This window comes from Silene latifolia, chromosome 4 (genome assembly GCF_048544455.1).
Source record: "Silene latifolia isolate original U9 population chromosome 4, ASM4854445v1, whole genome shotgun sequence".
NCBI classification, from domain to species: Eukaryota; Viridiplantae; Streptophyta; class Magnoliopsida; order Caryophyllales; family Caryophyllaceae; genus Silene; species Silene latifolia.
In genome coordinates, this window is record NC_133529.1 from 2713557 (window position 1) to 2738456 (window position 24900).

Genomic DNA, 24900 nt, shown 5'->3' on the forward strand with positions numbered 1-24900 from the left:
CCATTTATGTTTTAGTGGGTCAACACAAACATGATACATGATTTAATTGGGTCGGTTTTAGGTTGACCTCTCCAAACACAAACCTGACACGAATGATCTGTTTAGTAAATTAGTCTTCTTATGTTTTCGTGATCCTTTATTACATAAAATACAAAAAAATTCAAATATTAACCTGACACGAAATTAACGGATTTGAGTTAAGGCTTGATGACCCATTTATGTAAGTGGGTCAACATATGACACAAAATTTAATTGGATCGGATTTGGGTGAAGAATACGTAATCCGTTTACATGTGACACGAATACAAACTCAATACGATCCGATTTGTTTGTGAGGTGGTTCTACACAAAATTTAAGGGATTGCATCTCTTATTTGACTCGTCTTACCGTATCACGGACTCATAAAGTCAGAAGTCATAACAAAGTTCGCGCCACTTCATTCCCGAAACTCTCCATAAAACTCAAACGACCTTCACACACACGCTTTCATTTTTATCAAGCTCGCAAAAATGGCGGACGTCAACCTCGACAACAACATCTCCGTTAGCGGCCATGACGGAACTGTTAGTCTCTCTCCTCTTTCTTCCTTCCTTCACTCCCTTGAATCTTCGATTCCTCATCTTTGATTGTTCTTGATAGTGTACTTGTTTTCTGTCTATGTTTTGGTGATATTATGTCAAAATTTAGGGTTCTTGATTTGATTAGGAAATTGATCTGATTATTATGTGAGCTTGCACCTAATTTAGCGCGAATTATGTGATTCTTGGATTGTTTCGATGTTGCGTTGGTTTAATTGTAAAGATTATGTGATTTCATCATAATTGTGATTATTGGGGGAAATATTGTGAATCTTTGATTTCTTTAGGGTTTGTTGAACCGGTAATTTCGCTGTAAAAGAGGAGTATGCAGAAGTATGTGATTTCATCATGATTGTGATTATTGGGGGAAATATTGTGAATCTTTGATTTCTCTAGGGTTTGTTGAAGCGGTAATTTCGCTGTAAAAGAGAAACCACGAGTTAAGAACACTCGACTTACACTACATTATTTGGGTTTGCTTTATGTGTGAAATTATCTTTTGGTATTATTTCGTGGCGTATTATTATGATATATGTTCTATATCTGATTATCTGGAGGTTCCGCTTTTCATAGGTTTCCGATGATATGCCCATGTCGTCTGTGGCCGATATTGATTCAAAAGAGGCAATTGTTACTTTTAATGGCATCCCTATTCTCAATCTAAGGTAATCTATGGAAGATCAAAGTTTGTGATAGCGTTTGCCTGCCATTGTATTACTCCTCATAAGAGAAGAAAACGTAAACAACTAATTTAATGAGAGTTAGTTATATTTCGCTTCAAAAGGTAAATATGACATTCATTATGCTCTACATGACCTGCTTGAAGATGTGGATTATCGGTTACTGAATAGTCTTATTTTCTATTGCAGGGATAAGTACAGTGTTGAATTACATCTCTCGTGCTTACACCTTGTTGGAGAGACTAATGATTTTACGATTCAGTATAGCAGTATTGTTCGCCTTTTCTGTCTTCCCGGGGTCTGTTTATTCTACCTGCCTATGTTTTTTTGGTAATAGAGTGTTGGCTTCATTGCGATGTCAATGTTACATATTTGTTTGTGCAGTCAAATCAACCGCAGCCGTACACATTTGTTGTTATCACTCTTGATCCTCCAATTCGCGTAGGGGAAACATTGCACCCTCATATTGTGATGCAGGTATGCTCTGTTTCGTTTTATTTGTTTTCTTAAACTTGCAACTTCTCCTTTGCTTTCCGTCAATCGCGATTTATTTCTTTGCTGTTACTTTCAGTTCGAGACTGACTGTGAGATTAAAAGCCCTCCTTGCACTAGTAATGAACCACCTTACAAGGTATTGTTTTAAGTTAGTTTTGTACTTTTGTGAACTTGGTTTATTTTATTATTCTTCACAATAATATGTGGCTTTCCTATGATTCTTATGTTACATTATCTGGTTGCGAGTTGCACTCACGCAGGGCCTCATTCATCGCTTTTTCACAAAAATATTACGTACCTTGTCAAGTACCAAGATCACAAGACCAGGAGTATTCCGCAGTATGCGAAATGGCTATGCTGTGAATTCTACATTAAACGATGAAGCTGGAATTCTGTACCCACTTGCAAAATGCTTCTTCTTCTTACCAGAACCGCCGTCACTTTTTCATTATACGGAGGTACTTTAAAATGCTGCTAAGTGCACTAAGTACTCGTAATATTTTATGGCAAGCAATTATACTATTGTTTCCTAATGAACAAACTATCTCCAGATTGATTACGTGGAGCTTCAGGGGGAAATTGTTCCGGGATCCAGCAAGGGTTACTTTGACCTCCTAGTAAGATTGAGGACTGAGCAGGAACACCTCTTCAAGAACATTAGAAGGAGGGAATATTATTATTTGAAAGAGTATTTTAGGTTTGTATGAAAGTTCAACTATTCTTTGCAGATAAAAATGCCCGCTCATTAGTCTTGTTGTGACGGTGTTTGGTTATATGCCAGCTACATTGGTTTGAAAGTCATTTCAAGTGATGAATCTAGCAGTGATAGTGATGGAGAAGAACAAGAGGTAATCCGGTTATTAATAATGTTCACGGAGAACTATTTCTGTTTTAGTCTCGTTATTTTACTAGTATGTTTGGCTGAATATATGGAGATGATGATGGGTTACAGAATAGAAAACGAAACAAGAAGGATCCGAATGCTCCAAAAGCAATGACGCCTTATGCGTGTTTCCTCCAAGCGGAGCGAGAGGTACAAGTAGATTTTAGTCCCTCCATTTTACATTGTTCTTGTTGGATAAACAATTCAATCATAAAATACATTACCGTAAAACTAGTTGTTTATTATATCAAACGTGACAGATTTTACATTATCTGTACAATTCTGTTAGAAAAGCGAATATAGACCGATAATATAGTTTTCTTTTGGATATTTTACGCAGAATGTAAGAAAAGAGAACCCTGGCATCACTTGGAATGATTTTGGGAGGATAATGGGGGATAAATGGAGAAATATGTCAGGTATGTATGTTGTTTGTTTAAACTTATTTACGAAATCTATGTTTGAGTAACCGCTGGGTACAATACTGAGTGTAGCTGCAGAGAGAGAACATTATGAAGCTAAATCTCGAGCTGACAAGAAACGTTACTTGGATGAAATAGTCGAGTATAACCATCGGCAACAATCTAATATGGCGTCAAGGAACCTGTCTGAAGGTAACTAATAATAGTGTACTCGAAATAAAAGTAAAGGCAATGCTTGTTACTCTGCCAATTAACAAGCTTTGATGTTTAATTATACGACTTGTCGACTTGCATACTTCACCTGAAATCATCCTGAATTTAATTTGTGTTACAGGGAAGACTCTTGAGAGTGGAGATGACGAGGTATTTATAGCTGCGGGCTCTTATTTCATTTTGGTTTGGATCAATCATTTTTTGTTGCAGCATTTCCATTTTTCAAAGTCGTCTTTTTATCAAATTATTATTCTTCCTGTGCCTCTGATTAATATATACCAGAGTGTTTACTTTGTACTCTTACATTGGACAGGATGAAGAAGGTTCTTCTACTGACAACTCTGAGGAAGACGCCGATAGTGATGATGATCCAAATACCCCAAGGCGTCTAACGACTGCTTTTGTATTTTTCGCCCGAGCGGAGCGAGAGGTATTTACTTTTTTCGTTATGATGTTTATTTCCTATAGTCTGTAGATTATACCGCCTCCATCAGTCCATCTCATTATATTGTCCTCATTGGATCAAACGATGGCAGCTTTGACCTTTATTTTTCTCTCTATAAATTCTATAAAACAACTTTTTTTCATGAAATTATACCTAATACTTGGTTTTAATTAGACGAATGTGACAGTTTACGTTATATCTTTATTTGTTATGATGAGCATTAGCTTACCACTGAAGTCTAATATGGAATAAATTAAATAATAAATGGGATGGAGGTAGTAGTTGCGTGACAATTTAGTATCTAATTTTATTTTATTCTTGGATGTTCTAATTCAGTATTGAATTTTTTTTAATATAACTCATTTTGGGATTAAGGCTCTAATGTTGTTGTTGTTCGATATTTATCTTAGAACGTCAAAAAAGAAAACCCTTCTGCCAATTTCGCTCGTATAGGGAGGATTCTTGGGGAGAAATGGAGGAATATGTCAGGTATGAGATATGAATGTTTTGGGTTTTTTTTATATTTGCATAATGCCGAGTTGTTTTCGTAACCGGTGGGTACAATACTGTGGCACAGCTGCTGAGAAAGAACCTTATCACGCGATGGCTAAAGCCGACTTTCAGCCGTACTGAGCCAGAGAATGACTGCGAAAGGCCGAAAGTGACTAGTCCGTAGTAGAAGTAACTAGTCCGTAGTACTAGTAGTTAACTTTGAACAATTGTCAAAATAATTACTACAGAGTAGTTTGTTAATAAGGTTAGCTGCTTCATAGTCCGAGATTATGTGCTGCAAAGTGCAAAGTTTACGCATCAATGTTTTGTTGTGCCAACCGTATCAGTTGCTTAGTAGTTAGTAGCGTGGGTAGTCGATGGCTTCGTGATCTTGCTGATTATTGCAAAATGCAAACAAAGTACAATGGCATAAATTGATTGAAAATTGTTGGCAATAATATGATGAACAACATGAAGGTAGGATCATAGCTAATGCAATATCACAGTAAAATGCAACAATTTACAAAGTAAATCGAGAGTGGTCGAAACATCACTTCGCATTAAAAACGAGTACTTATTTAATTTGTTACAATGAGTTAGGGTTAACAAATTAACTTTCATGTTGAAGTAAAAATATTTGAGATGATATTTAATTGTCAATTATGAAAGATATTCAGCAAAATCATCCAAAATTGTAATGAAAATTGTGCTAAAAAATCAATCAATATGTAAAGAGAATCAAAAAACTTAACCATAGCTTAAACACTTTAGTAACATGAAGATCTGCAACACAACACTTTAGCTAGCCAGACTCCACAGATAAACGAAAGCAATCAGATTTATTCAGTCCTCAGTACCTAAATACATGATCGGTAAAAGCTTCCGTAGCTGAAGTACCTTATTGAGCAACCCAGGCCAACAAAAAAAAAACTTTTAAAGCTACGCAAGCGAAAATTCAAACAGCATGCTGTGCTGGTATTTCTGACCAGGTTCAACGACAATGGACGGGAAATTTGGCTGGTTAACAGCATTTGGAAATCCTTGTGTCTCAAGACAAAGTCCTGCGTGTTTGTTGTAGACGGCCCCACCTTTGCCAGTAACACCGTTTACAAAGTTACCAGTATAGAATTGCATGCCGGGGACGTTGGTCCAAACGTCTAATACCCTATGGCTAGATGGTTCTCGCACTTTAGCGGCGTGTTTCAACCCCATCTTCTCATCCCCACAATCAAGTACGTAATTGTGGTCATACCCCATCCCAACCTGACCAATATCCTGGCCAATTCTCTTCTCGGTGGTGAAATCGAATGGTGTGCCTTTAACAGGGACGATCTCACCAGTCGGGATTATTTTCTCGTCTACTGGGGTGTAGTGATTAGCCCATATTTGAATGTGATGATCAAGTACCTTGCCGGAGTGATGGCCAGCTAAGTTCCAGTAGGTATGTTGTGCGAGATTCACCGGGGTGGCCTTGTTTCCAGCTTTGGCTTCCATATCGAGTCTCATGGTTGTCTTGGAGACGAGAGTATACGTTGCAGTCAAAGAAAGATCACCAGGATAACCTAAAAAAGAAAACAAGTGAAGACAAAGTTGAGTAGTGAGACAGTTTATGATACTCCGACTCTTCTAATTCCGTCACGTACCCGTGTCCGACACTTGACACTCGGACAAGGCTATGACACTTTGACACCTCGTTTTAAACCAAAATATGCATATTTTTCATAAAAATGGCCAAGTTCGACACTTGGACATGACACGCACCCGTGTCGGATCCTTCTAAACGAGTCTGAGCAACATAGGAGAGACAGTAGACCTTAGACATGATAAGTCGATTTAATCCAACTTGAGATGTGAATTATACTAACCCGAATGACCTGTTTAAGAAGTTTAGGTGTGAGGTAATGAGGTAGAAGAAGAGGGAACAACAACTAACCTTCCTCGCCATCACGACTATGATATTTGAACGTGATGGAGGGGGTGTCACCTTGCTTGTGCTCAACTACTTCCCAGATTTTCTTATCGAAGCCCTTTAATCCACCTGAATCCACAAATGTCTATTACAACAATAGCAACAACAACAACAACAACATCAGAGCCTTAATCCCAAAATGATTTGGGGTCGGCTGACATGAATCATCCTTTCGAACCGTCTATGGGTGAACGCAAGCCTCAAAATGCGAATAAAAAAAGGGAAGATGAAAAACAAAAAGAAAGAACGAAAAATGTAATGGAAAGGCAAGGTAAACTTAGGGGTTTTAAAATCGAATTCCGTCTTTCTTTTATAAAAACTTAAAATTTAAATCGAGAGAAAAGATTAAAACGATTTTTAAAAACCGAAATAGAGTTAAGGATCCGGAATGAACCGGGTAAAATCTATAAGAAAGTGGTTGGTGAAAAAGTGTAATAAAGGAGAGAAAAATAAATAATTTAATTTCTTTAAATTAAATAAAAAAAAACATTAAATCTATCAAAAAACATCAGATACTAAAAATCCACATGTATCCTTTCCCTCCATTGTGCCCTCTCCGTCACCATACTCTCCTCAAGCCCCAGAACTCTCATATCGTGCTCTATCACTCTCAACCTTGTCTGTCTCGGTCTTCCTCGCCTCTATGGACCTTTTCTTTCTCCAAGTCTCGACCTCCTAAGCTGGTGCGTCCATAAGTCTCCGTCTCACATGGCCAAACCATCTTAGGCGGTTTTCCATCATCTTGTCCTCTATTGGCGCCACTTTTACCTTTTCCCTAATCACCTCATTCCTTAACCGATCTTTCCTTGTATGTCCGCACATCCACCTCAACATGCGCATCTCCGCCACACTCATCTTTTGAATGTGACAATGCTTCACGACCCAACACTCGGAGCGTAAAGTAGGGCGAGCCTAATTGCCGTGCGATAAAATTTTCCCTTTAATCTTTGGGGCATATCTTTATCGCATAGAAACCCTGAAGCACTCTTCCATTTCAACCATCCCGCTTTAATTACGTGAGCCACATCTCTGTCTAACTCCCCATCTTTTTGAATAATAGATCCTAGATATCCGAAGAAATCCGAACCCTCAACAACATTCCCATCGAAAATAATACTCCCCGCCTCTGTCGATCTCAACCCCGCCACCTTAGTGATTTGACACCTCAAATACTCGGTCTTACTCTGCTCGGCTGAACCCACGAGTCTCTAAAGTCCGCCTCCACAATTCCAACTTTCTCTCCACCCCTCTTTTTGTCTCATCAATCAACACAATATCATCAGCAAACATCATACACCAAGGGATGTCGTCCTGAATATCCCTTGTCAACTCATCCATAACTATAGCAAAGAGAAAAGGACTAAGTGCAGAACCTTGATGCACCCCGATGGTAATAGGAAATTCTTCCGTTCTCCCAACAATAGCATCGAACTTTAATACTGCGTATTAAAAACTTTAAACTGAGAGTGCGAAAAAAAAAATACACTGTAAACAAAACACACGACAGCGTTATACTGGTAAAACAGCATTCAGTACAGGTTAATTTCACTCCTAATAACTTGATTTATGTTCTGCAATGTGCTCCATTATCATCGTCATTTTAGGATTGAGTGAACACGGGTCCACGAGTCCGTCACTCGAACATGTACCAATACCCAGAGGCCAGAGCATCACCGGGAATGAGGAACATCACTTACAATATAGGAGTAGACAATTGGGGACGAACAACATCACCAATGTCAAAAGACGCACTACAACTCAAGTTTCGAGATATATGAGCTGAAAGTATCATACCATGAAGACTATTAGGTGGATTATTTATAGCCAGAGAGTATTCCACTCCATTCAGTGTAAATTTTCCATCTTTGATACGATTCGCAACACGACCAACAATGCAGCCATAATATGATCCAGCTCCTTGCTGAATTACAAAGATTTAACATCAGAAAACAAATTTGAAATAACAAAAAAACATCAAAGAAAATTCACAAATTCTTGTTTACATCCGTGGTAAACAAGAATAATTTACAACGGAGGTATAAATTCATCCAAACCCACACTTTGTTTGGGAGTGATGGTGCATTCCACCCTTCGTTACAACTTACAACGGTTGTAAGCAAGACCAGTTAATGTATTATACAACCGGTTGTACATACAAGTGATACAACTTATTCAATGTAATTGAGCTTTTTTATAAACTTATCGAGCTCTACTAACAAAATTATCGAGCTATGAAACAAAGTTATTGAGCTTCCCAGAATAATTATTAAACTCAATAACTTCGTAAAATAGCTCAATAACTTGTAAAATAGCTCAACAACTTTGTGTAAGAGCTCAACAACTTTGAGGCGGTTGTACAATGCTAGTATACAACTGGTTGTAGGATAGTATTTGTGAAGCAAGACTTACTGAAGAAAATTATTTCATCAAATAATATGCTCAAAATCTGAAAATGAACATGATGCAATTACAATCATGCAATGCAATCAATGCTCACGGATAACCAAACTCGAATTCTGAGACATCATAATTCTTTAGGATATAAAATAATTTATGGTCCGAATCATTTGTTTACCTTTTATTAAAATAACGCTCGCAAAGTATAAAAATGGTAAACAACTGATCGAGACAAAGGGAGTATGAATTATGTACTAATGTACAGCCATATTTGATCATCCAAAGGAATAAATCAATTCAATTGCAATAAAAATACAAAAATTTATAATTAACTGAAAAAAACTAGTACTCCGTAGTATCAAACAAATAATAATTGTTCAAATTAATCAAACATATTGTTATACACATATAATTGAATTAATCTGAAACAGAAATTACTTGAATATCAATTAATTTAATTAAAATTGATGGAAATAAAATAGAAATTACCAAATAAGGATCAACAGTATCAAATCCAAGAACAACATCATCGAGTTTCCCTATTCAATAAATTGAAACAAACCCATCAATAATTAATATAATTAAAATAAAACCCAGAAATTAAATCCCAGAAAAAATGACTAGAAATTGACATAAAAATTGAAAATTTATGATGAAATAATTTGTAATTGGAGAGGTAAAAAAAATACCATTTCTATCAGGAATGGAAAGAGAAGTTATGGCGCAACCATAATTAGTGATTTTCACTTGCATGACGCCATTGTTGAGCTCAAAGATCTCTGCTATTTTTCCTTGATCCGCCATTAGAGGATAAGTATAACTGTAGAAGTAGAACAATGGTAAACGTAACTTGAAAGTCTTGGGAGTACTCTAATTTAGGGAACGATTTGGCTTTTAAATAGGCGAGGCATAAAGTCCGATGTATAATGTTACTACTAAAATCGCTAATGCCATTTATGTTTGTGATTCGGTGAATAATATCGTGTCCTTAAACTTAACTTGTATGATTGTGATATTAAACAAAAGTGTAGTGGTATTATTATTTCGAATTTTCTAACATGTGCCTTTAGGGCACATGATAATAAGTTAAGTAAGGAAAATTTGTTGAGAATATATGATGACAAATTAGAGTTGAAATTCATATTTACCATAATTAGTGAATAATATTGAAAACTTTCTCTACTTTAGCTTGACACATGTTAGAAAAACTCTTATTCTTTTCTTTTAAATAATATGTACAAAAAATCGAGTTTTTAAGAAGTTGTATTTTGTAAATCACTAAACTATTTATATAAAATGATTTTATACAAGTGTTATTATGAAATGAAATAGTATTTTATCAAAATAACATCACTAAAAAAATTATATCAACTTTTATCTTCCATGATAAAGGCATCAAGATCTTTATTATTTCAAATCGTCAACAATTTGAGTGTACAACCCAAACTACCCTTTTACTCCTAAAAACTTCAATTAAACTATCGACAAATCGAAACTAACAACTAATTCACCATCTCGGGTTATTTTAGGTTACATTGTGTTGTTTTTGGTAGGTTGGGTGGGGAATTTTCTTTTAATCGTTTATTCACATATTTATTCTGCCTCCACTAGAAAAATATACAAATATCAGGAATTTGTTACCGACACCGTTGAGAGATAAAGACCAGGCATCTTATACTATATGCACGTTGAAAGAATAGATGCTCGTGATTTTTAACTGTTATTCCATACTAGGTAGCACCAAAATAGACACGTGACATGACATCCTATGAAATTTAGGACACTGGTCACATTATTTAAATCTAATAAAATATATTTTTAGTAATAAATGACGTACTAATTTATTTTTGTAAATATATTTGATATTAAATTTAAATAAATAAAGGTAAAATTTGACCTTAACTATAACTCATTCTCAATTCCAACCCAAACCAATCATCGAATCAATCTCTTTGGAAATCTCATTCATTGTCTAAAGAATATCATTCACCAACCATTCAACTCATTTCTCCACCATATAATAATGCATACTATTCAGCTTAAATTCAACTTGATTCCGTTTGAAAGTGTTTGTAAAATGTGTTCAAACTTCAAATACCATGAACACATGTTCGACATGTGTCCAAATACCATGGATACAATGTCCAAATAAATAAATAAAGTTAGACACGACTTTATAGGTGTCCGAGTCCGACAATTTTAGACGTGTATCGATGTCGGATACGATGTCGAACACGGGACAACTCATTACGAGGAGTATCCGTCCTACCTAGATTCCACACAACACACTAATTATCATTTGAAATGTGCATCATCCAGAACCAGACTTTTGAATTGTTTTCGGGTATATTTGTTTCGGTGTTACTTTTTCACATACAGACTTTACTCTTCCACATACACTTTTTCATTAACTTTCCGTATTATACCCTTTTCCTAAACTTAAACAAATTAGGTTTTATCTATACTTTTTTTTCCCTAAAATTGAATCTACTTGTTTTAAAATTTTGAATAATGGATTATAATTCTTCAAGTTTTTCAAATAGTGAAGTAATTATTTGTTTAGCAATTATTAAAAACTTGTTTATCAATTATTCGGTCATGAAATTAGGGTTTTTAATTGTCCAAATTCTTCAATTAGGTTGATGGTTTGTCGGTGAGTGAACTTACCGGAATTGGTTAGTGGAGGTGGCGTTGGTAACAAAGCATACAACGAACATATATTAAAAAAATCATGGGATATTCTACATGGTACCCCTCAATTTTTTGACTTTCTACATGGTACCCCTACATTTTTTAAAACATACTTCCTCCATTCAACTCCACTCTACCACTTTGCTTTTTCACGTTCGCCAACGCGTGTTTTACGCGGTAAATATCGTTAACTACGTATTTGCAAAAATTATAAAAGTTAGATATTTTTAATGTACTCGTAAAAACGAATCAAACAAGATCCCACATGATTATATTTTCACTTATGTATTGAGAGAAAATCGAGATTGAATGTGCATTTATGAATAGTGTAAAAATTAGAAATCGGTAGAGTGGAGTTGAATGGAGGAAGTACATGACACCCCTAAACTTTATTTTCCGCCAATTAAACTCAGTTTTAAGCGTTAAGTGATGACTTGGACACGTAACCAAGCGTGTCATTTATCATCCCATGACATAAGTGTAGGGGTACCATGTATGTTTTAAAAAGTGTAGGGGTACCATCAATACCCTTGGACGCTTTGTAACGAATCGTCGACGTTTTTTAAAATAAAGACCATCAATACCCTTGGACTCTCTCTCTTTACTCTATTCTCTCCCAAAAAAAAAAAAACTTAAAAAAAAAATACAAGATTGCTAACTCCATTCAATGGCAAACGACCAAGCATCTAAATCAACGGCTAACGACAATAGACGGACAATGAATACAAAATTAACGGTCTAAACAAAAATTACAAGTCCGAACCATAGACGGGCAATGAACTTCAATGTCCGGCCATGGGCAAGATGTTGAGTTTCATTGTCTATGGCCAGGTCAGACAATGAAACCCAACGTCGATGCCAATGAGAGACGGAAATACTGCACGTCCAAGCTAGCAATAGCATAGACAACCAATTTCATTGTCTTCCACCAAGAGGAACGTGCTAACTAAACATCCATGACCATAATGGACAAGCAACTTCAATGTCCCTGCCCACACAAGACGTCAAAATTCATTGTCTTTGCCCATCCCAGACGTTGGAATTCAACGTCCCTGCCCATCCCTGACGTTGAATTCTAACGTCTATCTTCCTCCATTAAACCCGATATCAACAACAACAAATGATTCAATAACAATAACAACAATAACAACTGATTCGACAACAACAAAATCAACAAATCTAATTGAAAACCGAATTAAATTCGATAATGACGATAATTGAAAACTGATTTGCATGGGCAGGGAATTAAAAACAAGAATGAAGAAGAATAATTCATACAAATCAAGACAAACAAAACCTAATTAAAATCAATTTATACAAACTAAAATCACAAACTAATTCAAAACAATTTTGTTTTCGGACTTACTTGAGAATATCAGAACAAAATTGAGAAGAGAATCGACAAGATGCGGTGCTACGGTGGTGCGTGTTGCTGCGGTGGTGGTGGTGGTGGTGCGGCGGTGGGGTGGGTAAGGTTGAGTTAGAGAGAGTAAGGTTGAAAGAGGGAGTAGTGTGATACAGAGAGAGGAGGGGAGGGGAAGGGTAGTTTTGTCTTTTTTTTTTAAAACGTCGACGATTCGTTATAAAACGTCGACGACGTTTCGCAATCCGGTTTAATTGTTTAATGTTCATACTTTTAGCAATTAGCATCAAATAGTGAATTAAACATTGGCCTAATTGTAATGTCGGTAACATCATCCTGGGTCACAATTAGGGCAATCCCACCCCAAGCAGGCGTTATGTTATTTTTGTCATTAAGAAAGTTCTTCCTTGAAACGCGGAGATAAATACGAACAAAATCACATAACTCAATGTCACCATCATCCTTCTTCTCAGATAAAGGTGATGAAGGGAGATGAGCAAAGGGAGAAAAAAAATTGAGTGAAAAAAAAAAATGACAAGGATAAAATTATAAATAACGTATATAAAAGAATAAAATTCGTATGTGAAAAAACAATACTATTTGTTTTGTACATCAAGCCACTTTCATGTATTGGGCCAGGCTTGTCGATTTTGTCGGGTTGAATCCATGTTCATAAGATAATGGATGAATGTGGGTCACTAACTGAAAATGAAGATGTTTTGCACTCGTAAGAAATAGAGTTAACAAAAGTTGATCCAACATGGTTAGCCTGACCGAATCCTTTGCAAATCGAAAGAAGCTGAAAGTTTGATCGGGTCGTGTCGGGTCGGGTCGGTTCATGTTCGGGTTGGAAAAAATAGGGATATTATCGGTTAGCGTGTCAGGTTGGATCGGGTTGGTTCGGTTTCGGGTCACCTGATTTTCGGGTTGTATCGGGTCGGGTTTCGGGCGGGTCAGTTTAGCTTTTGCCAGGCTGCCAGCTCTATATACAATACGTTAACATATAAACATAAAAAAAAATCGGTTAAATCCTACCATAAGAAAATATAAAATTAAATTTGAATTCATCCATTGATGTGACATAAAGAAACGTAATTTATTAATACAAACCCATAGGTACCAAACTACCAATGCAAAAAAAAAGGGTCCCGCATCTGCTAGATGTGTTCTCGGGTCGTATTCGGGTTGAGCTCTTACGGTCAGGCCCTTACTACGCCCGTAAGTGAGACAGGTCGGGCCGTGGTATGAGAGATATAACTTGGGCCCGACCCGTGCTCTGTCTTAGACGGGCCAAAGGTGGGCTGGACTGGCGAGCCGTACCATTTTCTTTTACTTGTTGCTAAAATGGCGGGTCAAGGGCAGGTCGGGGTGGGCGGGGTCAGCATGTGCTGATGACTAGCTCTAGCAATTGCTACCTTTAATGTGCATTGGGGTAAACCCCCGGATATACGTGATAGCCCACAAAACACGTATACTAGGTATGTCACTTTAGAGTGACAAACATAGCCTGAGACTAGTGACGAAGTCTGATTTGAGTTTAGGAGGGGCGAATGGGCAATAATATAAGGTACTCTCGAAAAAAAATTCAAATTATTTAACTAAAAGTTTCGAAAATCTCAACCGTCAGAAGGGTGAGCAGCGAGCGCCCCTGCTAGCCTCTAACTTCACCACTATAGTCGACCATAAACACTCCACTATTGCGTTAATTTTTTTTTGTTAATGCTAACCCGACCCAACCAAAACCCGAGATAACCCATCCCCTTAACCGACTTTAATGGATCAATAACAAATTTACAAGTTTTAGACGGAATGAAGGTCGAGCGGTAAACCGAAATATTTAGGCGGGGAAAACTAATTTCAATGAAGACCAAGTGCGTAACAACATTCCTTTTCAAAATTCCCCCAAAAATATTCAAAAAACAAATTTCCCAAATTATTCCCTCCTTCATTTCATTTCCCCCAAATTAATTCAACCATATATAATCCCAACTCCTCCATAATCTCCCTCCTCACATTTCTCCGTCTTTCACTTCACACTTTAATTCATCTCAATTAATTTCTTCTTTCAAACAACAATGGCGACCGTAAGCAACAATCCACCAAAGTCAAGGAAGAGAGTTGAAGCTGATACTCCAAACTCCTCCGCTGCTGCTGCTGCTGCCGCGGTTTCACTTAAGCGTGCTAAAGACGGCAGCGCTTTCACTCGCTGGTATAAAATCGTCTTACTCAAGTGTTATTTTCAAATCGCGTGTTATTTTACTTTAAACCGTCTTATAAGAGACTTTCATATTGATTCGGTAACCTAGGGTTTGTTATTTCTGATTAATTAAGCTGTAATTGCAGTTCCGGAGTAATACGCGTAGTTTCGCTGTTATTTCAGCTTAATTGAATACGATTTTTAGATTTCGTTGCGGTTACTGTGTGATTAGCGATTTCCGATGCGTTTTGTTCATCTAATTAGTTTGATTATTAATTGATTGAATTTCTTCGTTTGCGACTGCTTGTAGTGTGTGAAACTAGGGTTACCTAATTGTTTTAATCAATTATTTCGGAAATCCTGTATTCTCACCTTCTGATCGCTTATCGTTTTGTTCGATTATTTTGTTGTTTACTCTTTCAACATATTCAGTTGCATTCACTCGTTCATGACATGTTTGTTGTAATTTATGACTTAGTTTGCTCGTCATTGCTTTAATTTGTTGCAATTGAATTAACGCGTGTTTTGTTCATCTAATTAGTAATGTAGAGTATGTACTCTCTTTGTCCTAATTGTTTGTTTACCTTTGATTAAAATACGGCTCTCAAACAATAGAAAAGGTAAACAAATGATTTGGACCGAGAGAAAATATGTTTGCCTGACTTTATGTACGGTTTCATGTAAAAAATCGCTATACATTGCTGTCTAGGTAGCAATATCTGTTCCTTTTGAGGTCATTTTTCGCTTCTTAACTGTTTGAGGCCTTCATCATTGTTGTTTGTTTGGCATGTGGAGCTTGCTTACTTTTTGTTTTACTCGATTATGCTGCTAGTTTTGTAGACTTGGCTACTTAATGCTTGACTACTTATATTTCTGATTAATTTAGTTACTATCACAGTTATTGTGTAAAAGGCGAAGATTTAGCTATTAGCATTGCTTATCTTAGTTTCTCGAGTTGTTTTGCTAAGCAATGCAATGGTGATTTAGTCACTGTCACTGTGATGAAAACAGATTAGCACACGCAGTTGTTCTTTGTTGAAAGCCTTTTAATTGCATCTACATGTCACGCACTGGCGTGGTTTTAAACAAACAATACCGAGTTTGTGTTGTTGTATGTATCTGGTTACTGGTTTAGCATGTTTCTTTACATGGATATTGTTCTGTTTTCTTGTGTTCATAATCATCATGAACAAAATGTTTGATTGCTTACTTAATGTGACAGTGAGGAGTGCAAGAGCAGTGTAGCAGTTGCGCTTATTGACATGCATGACTGCAGCCTTGAAGCTAAGATCAAGATGAGCCTAGGTGTGTTATGCATTTCCGCTTAACTGTATATACCGTATTATGCCAGTTGAGATTGTTCTTAACATTTGGTTTTTGCTGTTTCCAGATGCAACTGTTGTCGAGAAACAAGCTGAAGTGAAGAAGAAGCCAGCCCCAAGGAAGAAGGCTGCTTCATCTGCTGCATCATCTGAAGATGCTACTGAAACAAAGGGGTCAAAGAAGAGAAAGCTAACAAAAGTGAAGGATCCTAACATGCCAAAGCGCCCTCTCAGTGGCTACTTCCTTTTCTTGTAATTACCGACGACTGTTTCAATTCAGTTCTATAACTCTTATCCTTCTGCTTGACACATGTTCTGATCATCGGTTTGTAATTGGTAACTGTAGGGAGGATTTCAGGAAGACTTACAAGGAAGAGCATCCCGATTCCAAGGGTATTAAGGAGCTTGCTAAGGATGCTGGTGCTAAGTGGAAGGCGATGACTGATGAGGTATATTCTCAGTCCGACCTATATGCTCTTTAGTCTTTACAGTTGCTGTACATGTTTAATTTAAGTGATTTGCAATGGTGGTTTTAATTATTGCAATTTACAATGCAGGAAAAGAAGCCGTATTTGGACAGAGCAGTAGAACTGAAGGCGGAGTATGAGAAGGCCATGGTGGAGTATAATGCTCAGAAAGAAGAAGAGGTATGCAGATAGTATCAGCTTGCCTATGAATATGATACGGCTTTTTCTACTGATCTATTCCCTGTTAATACAGTGTCTCACCTAAACACTTTGTTGTTCATTGATTAGGAAACTGCTGATGTGCAAGCTGAGGAATTGTGCGATGAAGATGCGTAGATCTTTGAACAGGGAACTCGAAGAATGTCGAATTGAAGTTTTTTTCGGATTATCTTGGGTTGTAAATTTTGGTTCTAACTCTGGGTAGCAGAATATTAGCAGTAGTTACTTATAGTGGTCTCAGCACTCAAGCTTATGAAACTCTTTGAAAGCATCTTATCGTTGCTTGAACAAATGTTTGACAGTAGCTTCTGTCATTAGTAAATCGTATGTTGCTACGGATTTTGGATCGACCATTTTTGTTAGCACAACTTCTACGTTCTATTCTGATTTGCCTATTTAGATGGTTGTTTGAACGGTACTGTATGCTCTTATGGCTTTGCTTAACATGCTGTTAACAAAAAGTCTTTTGTTTAGATGTCACAGTAGTCGTTTTTCGACTAATTTCTGTGAGTTTACCTGATGCGTTATCACTGGCAGACCAGTCGCCAGTGATCACTGGTCAGCTATGGTGACGGACAGTCGGACATGAGTAGAATTCTAGAAATAGCGGTGGGGATGAACACGGGGTAATGATGAGAAAACGAACGAAGGATCCAAAATCCAAATTCCCCAAAGTTTTCAATGCTTTCTTATGGTTCTTCCGATCGGTGCGAGAGGTATTGATGTTTGCTTACTTTTTTCTTATGATGGTGATGACTCAATGACCTAACGTTGACTCAAAACAATTTAAATTAATCTCTCATATTTTTAACTTTAATTTCTTACGCCAATGCCCATTGTTATACACTTAAAATAAGATAATATTAAAACAAGAAATTGCACAAGGCCTAAATATTTACATATGCAATTTTGCACGGATTCTAAACTAGTAATTTCCATACATTGCATGCCAAAAACTTATTCTAGTATAGATAGATCTATGAAATTTAACGAAATATCGTTGTTTTAGTAAATGAATATCCAATATATTCCAAAGACTGAAAAAGCTTAACAACGCACGAAAGATTTTGTTACAAAATAGTCAAGTTTATAATACAACGAATAATCAGCGTATTTGCACAAGATTTCATTTCCAAAGCTTCTAACACCAAATAATCTACTTTCCATTGCTTAATTGCCCTAAAAAAACTATAAAAACAAATGTTATGAACGTAAAACTAATGCAGAAAAACTTCATTCGATACCCTAAAACACACACCATGATTGGAGAAGATATCTTTGTGAGGCTTGACAATAAAGCGTCGTCATCATACTCGAGGAATAGCCGTCTTTTGTTCCCCACGTCCGAATTTGAAAACAAAATATTACCTCTCTTGAAAGTCGAAGAACGTTCATTATGGTCTCGACAAAAACTAGTATCTCTCAAGGTACGAGACGCAAGTGACGCAGGATTTCGACCCGTGAGCATGTCCGTAGAAGCTGATGAGAGAGATAATCGTCGTTGCACTCTTGGTGAAGGAGTATGGTTTAACTATTTTAACCATAAAAACCTTAGTGTAGGTGATATGGTTGGTCTCAAATATGATAACGATACACATCATCTTATTATCACTTATTATCCTCCTCGTTTAGGACTCGAACCTACGGGTCATTAGAGCAAGTTGCATTAAGTAATTCTATGTTTTATTTGTTGTTTTTAATAATAAGCTTCATTGCTCTGTTTTTGTTTTAATTAGATTGAGGTTTGCGGTATGTAACTCCTTCGAGTGGGGATTATTACACTATCATAATTATTATAATATTATTTTTATATTTTAGTATTAATTTCGTTGTTATGCTTAGATCTAATTTTGATATTGATAATTTCTGTTACTAAAATTGTCTTTAAATTGAAAAAACAATTTCTTCATGAGAATAAAAAATTATTGTGTCGTAAACAAAGCATATAACCTATATAATACTCCGTAATAACATAAAACAAAGATAACCTTCGATGCATATTCAACTCGCTAAAAAAAAAAAAAAAAAAAAAAAAAAAAACTGACTAATTGTACCCTTTCCCCCCTCCAAATTGGGTACTTGGTTATTACACTCAAAACAACCTGCATTATATATTCTCGTACAATCTTTCCACCCTCTCTTCGCTTTTTTTATCCCCACACATTGTCTTCTTCTCCTTCATTTGTCACTCAAAAATTCTATCTTTCTCACGTCCCTTTCTTTCATTTCCTCGTATTTTTCCTCTGTTTTTTTTTTCCTCTGTTCCTCATTCACATTATTCTCTACTATAACTCAACTAAATAAAAATTCCTAACTGGGTTTCGTACCCTTTACCTCCAAGAGCAAAACCCAGAAACAAATTTCTAAATCATTAACATTTTCTTTGTTAATTTTGATCATCTTTGTACTACATTACTTGAATGCAAATAGTTGTATATAGAAGAAAATAAAGTTGAAGTGCCCTTTTTTTTTTAATTAATCATTTGGGTATCATTGTGTTATCTTCACCTAATAATCTATTGTTGGAAATTTTAAATATTTTTCCTTTTTTCAAGATTTTTTTCAATTTTTTTTTCTTAGTCATAATTTACTTCCAAAACTACTTCAAACTTTTTTATTATTAAAAATTTAAAATAAAAAAACATTAAGTTTGTGTGAAAGGGAGTGTGACCTATATATGAAGTACTTGAATAATGACAGCTGGGAACACCAAAAAGAGCAAGGTGTGTGCATTTAAAAATTACCCAAAAAATTATTATTATTAAATTTTTTAGTTTTCTTTCATAAATTTTGAGTTCAATTTGTGATAAAAGATAAAAAAAAAAAAGATTAATTTGGTATAATGAAGATTTTATGGCCCAAGACATTGGTAAAGAAATGGTTCAACATCAAGGAAAAAGTTGAGGAATTTGATGCTGATAGTGTCTTTTATGGAGGTGTGATTATTTTCTTTTAATTTATTTTGTTTACCCCATTTTTTTCTTTTTGATTATAAAACCGCTACTCCCTCCGTCTCAATCATTTGTTTACCGTCAATTAAAAGATAAAAAAATGATTGAGACATAGTTTTTTTTTATGAAAAAATCAATACACTGTTGAATTCAGTTCTATTTTGGGCTATAATTGTCATTTGTAAAAGTATTTGTTTTATTTTGGTGGCATTTTTAATGATTTAATTGTTGCTTTAAATTTTGATGCACTTTTTTTAATTTCAGGTAGTGATGAATACTGGAGTTATAATAACTCTACTATCAAGAAATGCAAAACAGGTACTTTATCAGTTACATACTACATTCTTTATAATATCCCGCAATTTGCAGGAGCCATTTAGACACTGGAGTAATGTTGTTGTTCTCGTAATTCTATTTTATGTTGTTAATTTTTTTAGCTTCAATTTGTTCATCAGAGACATCATCAATCAGAAGTAATTCTGATCATTTTCGTCAAGAAACAGATGTGCTAAACTATAGGTTAGTCTCATATCATTATAATTCATTGATTTATGTTGGCTTCAATTTATGTTGTTTAATTGCTTATTAGTTTTCGAATTTCGATGTCTGTAGGATCTTTGTAGCTACATGGAATGTTGCAGGAAATTCCCCGCCTAGTCATTTGGATCTTGAAGAATGGCTTCATAATTCACCTCCTGCTGACATTTATGTTTTAGGGTTTGTGTTTCGATTTTCAATCTTTAATTACCTGAAAGTTTATCGCTTTTGTTTACATTTCGTTTGTTTTGAAATATGATGGAATAAAGCAAAATAGTTCACTAAACTGGTTGCGCTCTTTTTTCCGTTTATTATAAAGTATCTGTCATTCGATGCAATTTTTGAAGCCATTTGCATTATGAATCATCGGTGAACAACCTTTATGTGTTTAAACAACACGGGTTAGGCTGCCTGCATCCGACCCCTCTTATCCCACCATCTGCTGTCAATAGCGAATCCAGAAAAAATTCTTTCTAGGGTCCTGATTAATATTTAAAATCTATACACACATAAAAGAATTATAAAATTATTTTTTTAGCCTGAAAATTAGATAAATTACGCAAAAAAAAAAATTCTGTTTCTGGTGTCCGCGCACCCCAGAATGCCGTGAGTAGATCCGCTGCTGTACTGCTGTAAATCTGTAATGCTGTTTTTAGGTGAAAGATTGCAACTTACTGCATTTTCAGCATTCTTATATCCGTTATCTGGTTTTCAGTTTTCAAGAAATTGTTCCTCTGAATGCTGGCAATGTCTTGGGTAATGAAGACAACGGGCCAGCGAGAAAATGGCTGGCACTAATTCGGAGAACTCTAAACAATCTTCCTGATTCTAAAATCGTGTTAGATGCCAAATATGAGGGCTCAACGGGCCAAAAAGACTCAGATTTTCTCGACATTCCCTTGGAGAAGTCTGAGATCCGAAGAGGGCAGTCCAGGTATAGTTTGGTTGCAAGCAAGCAAATGGTGGGAATATTTCTAACTGTTTGGATCAAGAGTGATCTACGAGATAATGTTCAAAATACGCGGATATCCTGCGTGGGAAGAGGATTAATGGGATATCTAGGGAACAAGGTATTTAAATCAAAACTCGAGTCTTTGTACGATTTAGAATGAGGCAAGGACTGGATTGATCTTGAAATGTGATATTTGCAGGGTTCGATATCTATCAGTATGTCGTTGCACCAGACGAGTTTCTGTTTTGTCTGTAGCCATCTAACTTCAGGACAGAAAGAGGGTGATGAGCTACGACGAAATTCTGATGTTATGGAGATATTAAGGAAGACTAGATTTTATCAGTGTGACATGTATTCTCCACAGACAATTTTGTCCCATGAGTAAGATCTCACTTACCAAGTTCTTACAAAATTTTTATATGAGACGGTTTTAGATGTGCAATGTGTGAAATTGGTTAACCTGTGTTGAATTTTGGTGCAGCCGCGTCATTTGGCTTGGTGATTTGAATTATCGAGTTTCACTTTCTTATCCGTTTGCCAAAGCACTAATTGAGTTGAAAAACTGGAAAGTTTTACTCGAGAATGACCAGGCATGTTACTGCAATACTATATCAGTCCGTTTTCTTTCAGAGCGTCTATTTCTTGTGATAAATTATTCTGATGTGTTTTGTTTTATTAACAGCTGCGAATAGAGCAAAGACGAGGGCGAGTCTTTGAGGGATGGAAAGAAGGAAATATATGCTTTCCTCCTACATACAAGTATACTAAAAACTCTGATATATACGCAGGTTCTGATGTTCAGAAACAAAAGCGGAGGACTCCTGCATGGTAAATATTGTCGTTTTATTTATTCGAGTCTTTGAGGGTTTAGAAGCGAGAAAATGAAAGTTCTGTAATTAATAATATGAGCTTGATTTGCATATGAAGGTGTGACCGAATATTGTGGTATGGGAACGGTCTTCACCAACTATCTTATGTTCGTGGAGAATCTAGGTTCTCAGATCATCGGCCTGTTTATAGTGTGTTTCTGGCTGAGGTAGAGTCGAGTCACCGAGATAGATTCAGGAAAAGTTGGAGCTACTCCAGTGCTCGAGTTGAGGTTGAAGAACTTTTGCCTCATTCACGCGGATAAATTGGATATATGCAAGATTCAAAATCTCGATCATTTATTCAGATTCCTGTATATGACTCTCAAACTCTGATTTGCATCCTGAAACTCGTGACAGACGATGTTTTCTTTGACGATAAGGTGTTCCGTGTATAAAAGATACTGCAACAGATGAAGAGAACCTTCAAAAGGTACGTCTAGTCGTCTAACCAAAAATTGTAATTTCAGTCATATTTATACATAGACCGGATGTAGCCGTTTCTGAGTCGCAGAATTTACTCTGGTTCCCCGAATGTGTGTAGGTAGTAAACCAGCGACAGCGTAATGGGAATAACGACATGCTACCATTAACCCTCGCTCAAAAGGGTTAGTACTCGATTTTCATTCTGTTTCTTTTGTCGAATCTGTTTGTACTTTCATTTCTACAAAACAAATTAAATGTAATTTTCATTATATTTTCGGTTTGTCTTCATTTTTCCGATACCCTTTTAGTTACGGGATAAGTTGGTTGGTAATTTAGTACGAATTTTTTACCTATCATCCTTGTTATGCAGGACATTTTCATTCACTAGTTTCTCTGCAAGACATTGATGGAGAAAAGCAACAAAATTCAAGAGTATTATTGCCGGAAATTGCACAGAATAATTGTTGCTAACTTGTACAGTATACATTGTATTGCTCAATTGTAAAGCTATAATTATAAACACAAATTCTCATTGAAAACGGGCACTATCCGGCACAAGCTGAAGACGGATAGTGCCCCTCTCACATTATAAGAGATCAAAATGTGGGCTGACAATCATTTATTGGACATACATTACCAATTGTATAAAAAGTAAGAAAAAAAATGAGACTTTTCATTGTTATAATCATTATACAGATGGAGTTTTTAATTTTTGCAATGTTTTATCTCAAAAAAAAAAAAAACGAAATGATTTCTTAGACGCGAAATATATTAAATGATTGAGGTAAATATATGAGAAATGAATGCTTCAGAAGTAGAGTTCAAATGAAGCAAACAATTATTTTAGTAATGTTGGAAAAAAAATAATTAAGATTTTCATTATTAAGAAGTAGTGGCAGAGTCGAGAATCGTTAATAGAGATCTGGAATTGTTAGGAGGTACGAAACTAGGGAGTACAAATTATTAATAGGATAAAGTAATTTGAGTGTAGAAATTTTTAAAATTTGCTAAAGCAATCCGAGTGTACGAATTACTAATAGACCAGTACAATATAGGGAGGACAGGATTTCGAACCCACAACTTATTGTCATGATACCTCGGCCTTGAGCCTGTTTTTTTTTGTTGCATAAAGCTGAATTGAACTGAAATGAATCGAAATTTGTCGAGATAAATTAAGTTGTAATAAGATGAACTGAACTCAAATGAGCTAAATTGAAATGAAGTAGGCTCAAGATTGAAGTAAGTTGAATGAGAGCTGAAATTAAGTCCAAAAGAACAAGTCCTTAGCCACCACTGGTAAATGGATCACAATTAGTCTCATTAAAGACGGATATATCCGTCTAAAGTAAAAGACGAGTCAAATATGCTTAAAGTGGTGACATTTTTGGGCCCCAGCATGCAACTTGTTGCTTGTCTTAGGCTTAAAGTGAATGAATATTTAGCCCGTTTATAACCATACACGGATATCAGTAGAGGTAATGAATTAATGATGCCAAAAAGAGTAAGAAACAAGTGAAGGGATCAAATTCCCAAATATACCAAGTGACATAGGCAAATAATTAAACCAATGATCCATCTACTATTCAAGTACTCATTGCTTTTTTACTGTGTTTTATTACCTTGTTACCAAAAGCCGAGAACTGGCTTGTTTTACAAGTCGTCAGAAACTTGACTCTGACCTTCAAGTGTCACTTAAGTGATGTCAATACCACATTACTCCGTATTACTACCAATTTATTGGCTCCTATTTGTATCCGATTATTAATCGGAAACGATTCCGAGTTTGAAATATACGGTTCTCAAATATAACATGGATTTAAGACCGTTGCGTAACTTGGCAAAAAAAGCACGATTGTAAATTTTATAATCGTCTTCTATTATGCTAGTTACGTTAACTCATTTCTTATCATGAAATTTAACATGGATTTAAGGTTATCGCGAGTCTTAGAAATTTCTTTTACAAAAAATGTTAATGTTGTATTTATATACTTCTTCTATCCTAGTTACGTTATCTCCTTTCTTATCACAATTATACAGTATGTTGTGACAATTAATCGTGTTAGGGTGCAAACCCTTGTCCCACATCGGTAGAATAAAGATGGAAGATCATCTTTATAAGTGTCCAGAAAATATAATAGTACGAGGCCTTTTGGGAAGGAGCCCAAGAGTAAATCCGTGAGGGCTTGGCCCAAAGCGGACAATATCGTACTATTATGGGTTGTGGACACAGATGCAGCAGAGGCCCAACACGGGGATATTCACGCTTCCGCACAACAAATCGAATAGAAAAACATTTTTTTGGTAATCCTTTCTCATACTCTACTACTCATACAA

General features: G+C 35.9%; 4 protein-coding genes across 4 annotated transcripts; 3 read left to right on the plus strand and 1 right to left on the minus strand.

Moving 5' to 3' along the window:
- The first annotated feature begins 361 nt into the window (after positions 1-361).
- LOC141652550 (FACT complex subunit SSRP1-like) lies at positions 362-4371 on the plus strand. The gene is made up of 15 exons (XM_074460072.1): positions 362-564; positions 1153-1244; positions 1449-1557; positions 1644-1736; positions 1831-1890; positions 2015-2212; positions 2306-2451; positions 2536-2602; positions 2707-2787; positions 2978-3056; positions 3132-3251; positions 3394-3422; positions 3586-3702; positions 4128-4206; positions 4295-4371. The coding sequence occupies exons 1-15, from the start codon at positions 511-513 to the stop codon at positions 4348-4350; spliced, it is 1380 nt and encodes a 459-aa protein (XP_074316173.1). The 5' UTR covers positions 362-510; the 3' UTR covers positions 4351-4371.
- Positions 4372-5029: 658 nt separating this feature from the next.
- On the minus strand, positions 5030-9484 carry LOC141652551 (uncharacterized). Its single transcript, XM_074460073.1, has 5 exons — positions 9265-9484; positions 9065-9114; positions 7973-8099; positions 6143-6247; positions 5030-5771 (listed from the first exon to the last, which is right to left on the minus strand). The coding sequence occupies exons 1-5, from the start codon at positions 9377-9379 to the stop codon at positions 5149-5151; spliced, it is 1020 nt and encodes a 339-aa protein (XP_074316174.1). The 5' UTR covers positions 9380-9484; the 3' UTR covers positions 5030-5148.
- A 5009-nt stretch (positions 9485-14493) lies between these two features.
- Positions 14494-17202, plus strand: LOC141652555 (high mobility group B protein 7). The gene is made up of 6 exons (XM_074460078.1): positions 14494-14838; positions 16049-16131; positions 16217-16400; positions 16495-16597; positions 16706-16795; positions 16904-17202. The coding sequence occupies exons 1-6, from the start codon at positions 14705-14707 to the stop codon at positions 16949-16951; spliced, it is 642 nt and encodes a 213-aa protein (XP_074316179.1). The 5' UTR covers positions 14494-14704; the 3' UTR covers positions 16952-17202.
- A 1717-nt stretch (positions 17203-18919) lies between these two features.
- Positions 18920-23256, plus strand: LOC141652556 (type I inositol polyphosphate 5-phosphatase 4-like). The gene is made up of 11 exons (XM_074460079.1): positions 18920-19770; positions 20050-20103; positions 20241-20304; positions 20398-20502; positions 21038-21392; positions 21474-21655; positions 21756-21864; positions 21957-22102; positions 22202-22573; positions 22685-22748; positions 22937-23256. The coding sequence occupies exons 1-9, from the start codon at positions 19677-19679 to the stop codon at positions 22404-22406; spliced, it is 1314 nt and encodes a 437-aa protein (XP_074316180.1). The 5' UTR covers positions 18920-19676; the 3' UTR covers positions 22407-22573; positions 22685-22748; positions 22937-23256.
- The last annotated feature ends 1644 nt before the right edge of the window (positions 23257-24900 follow it).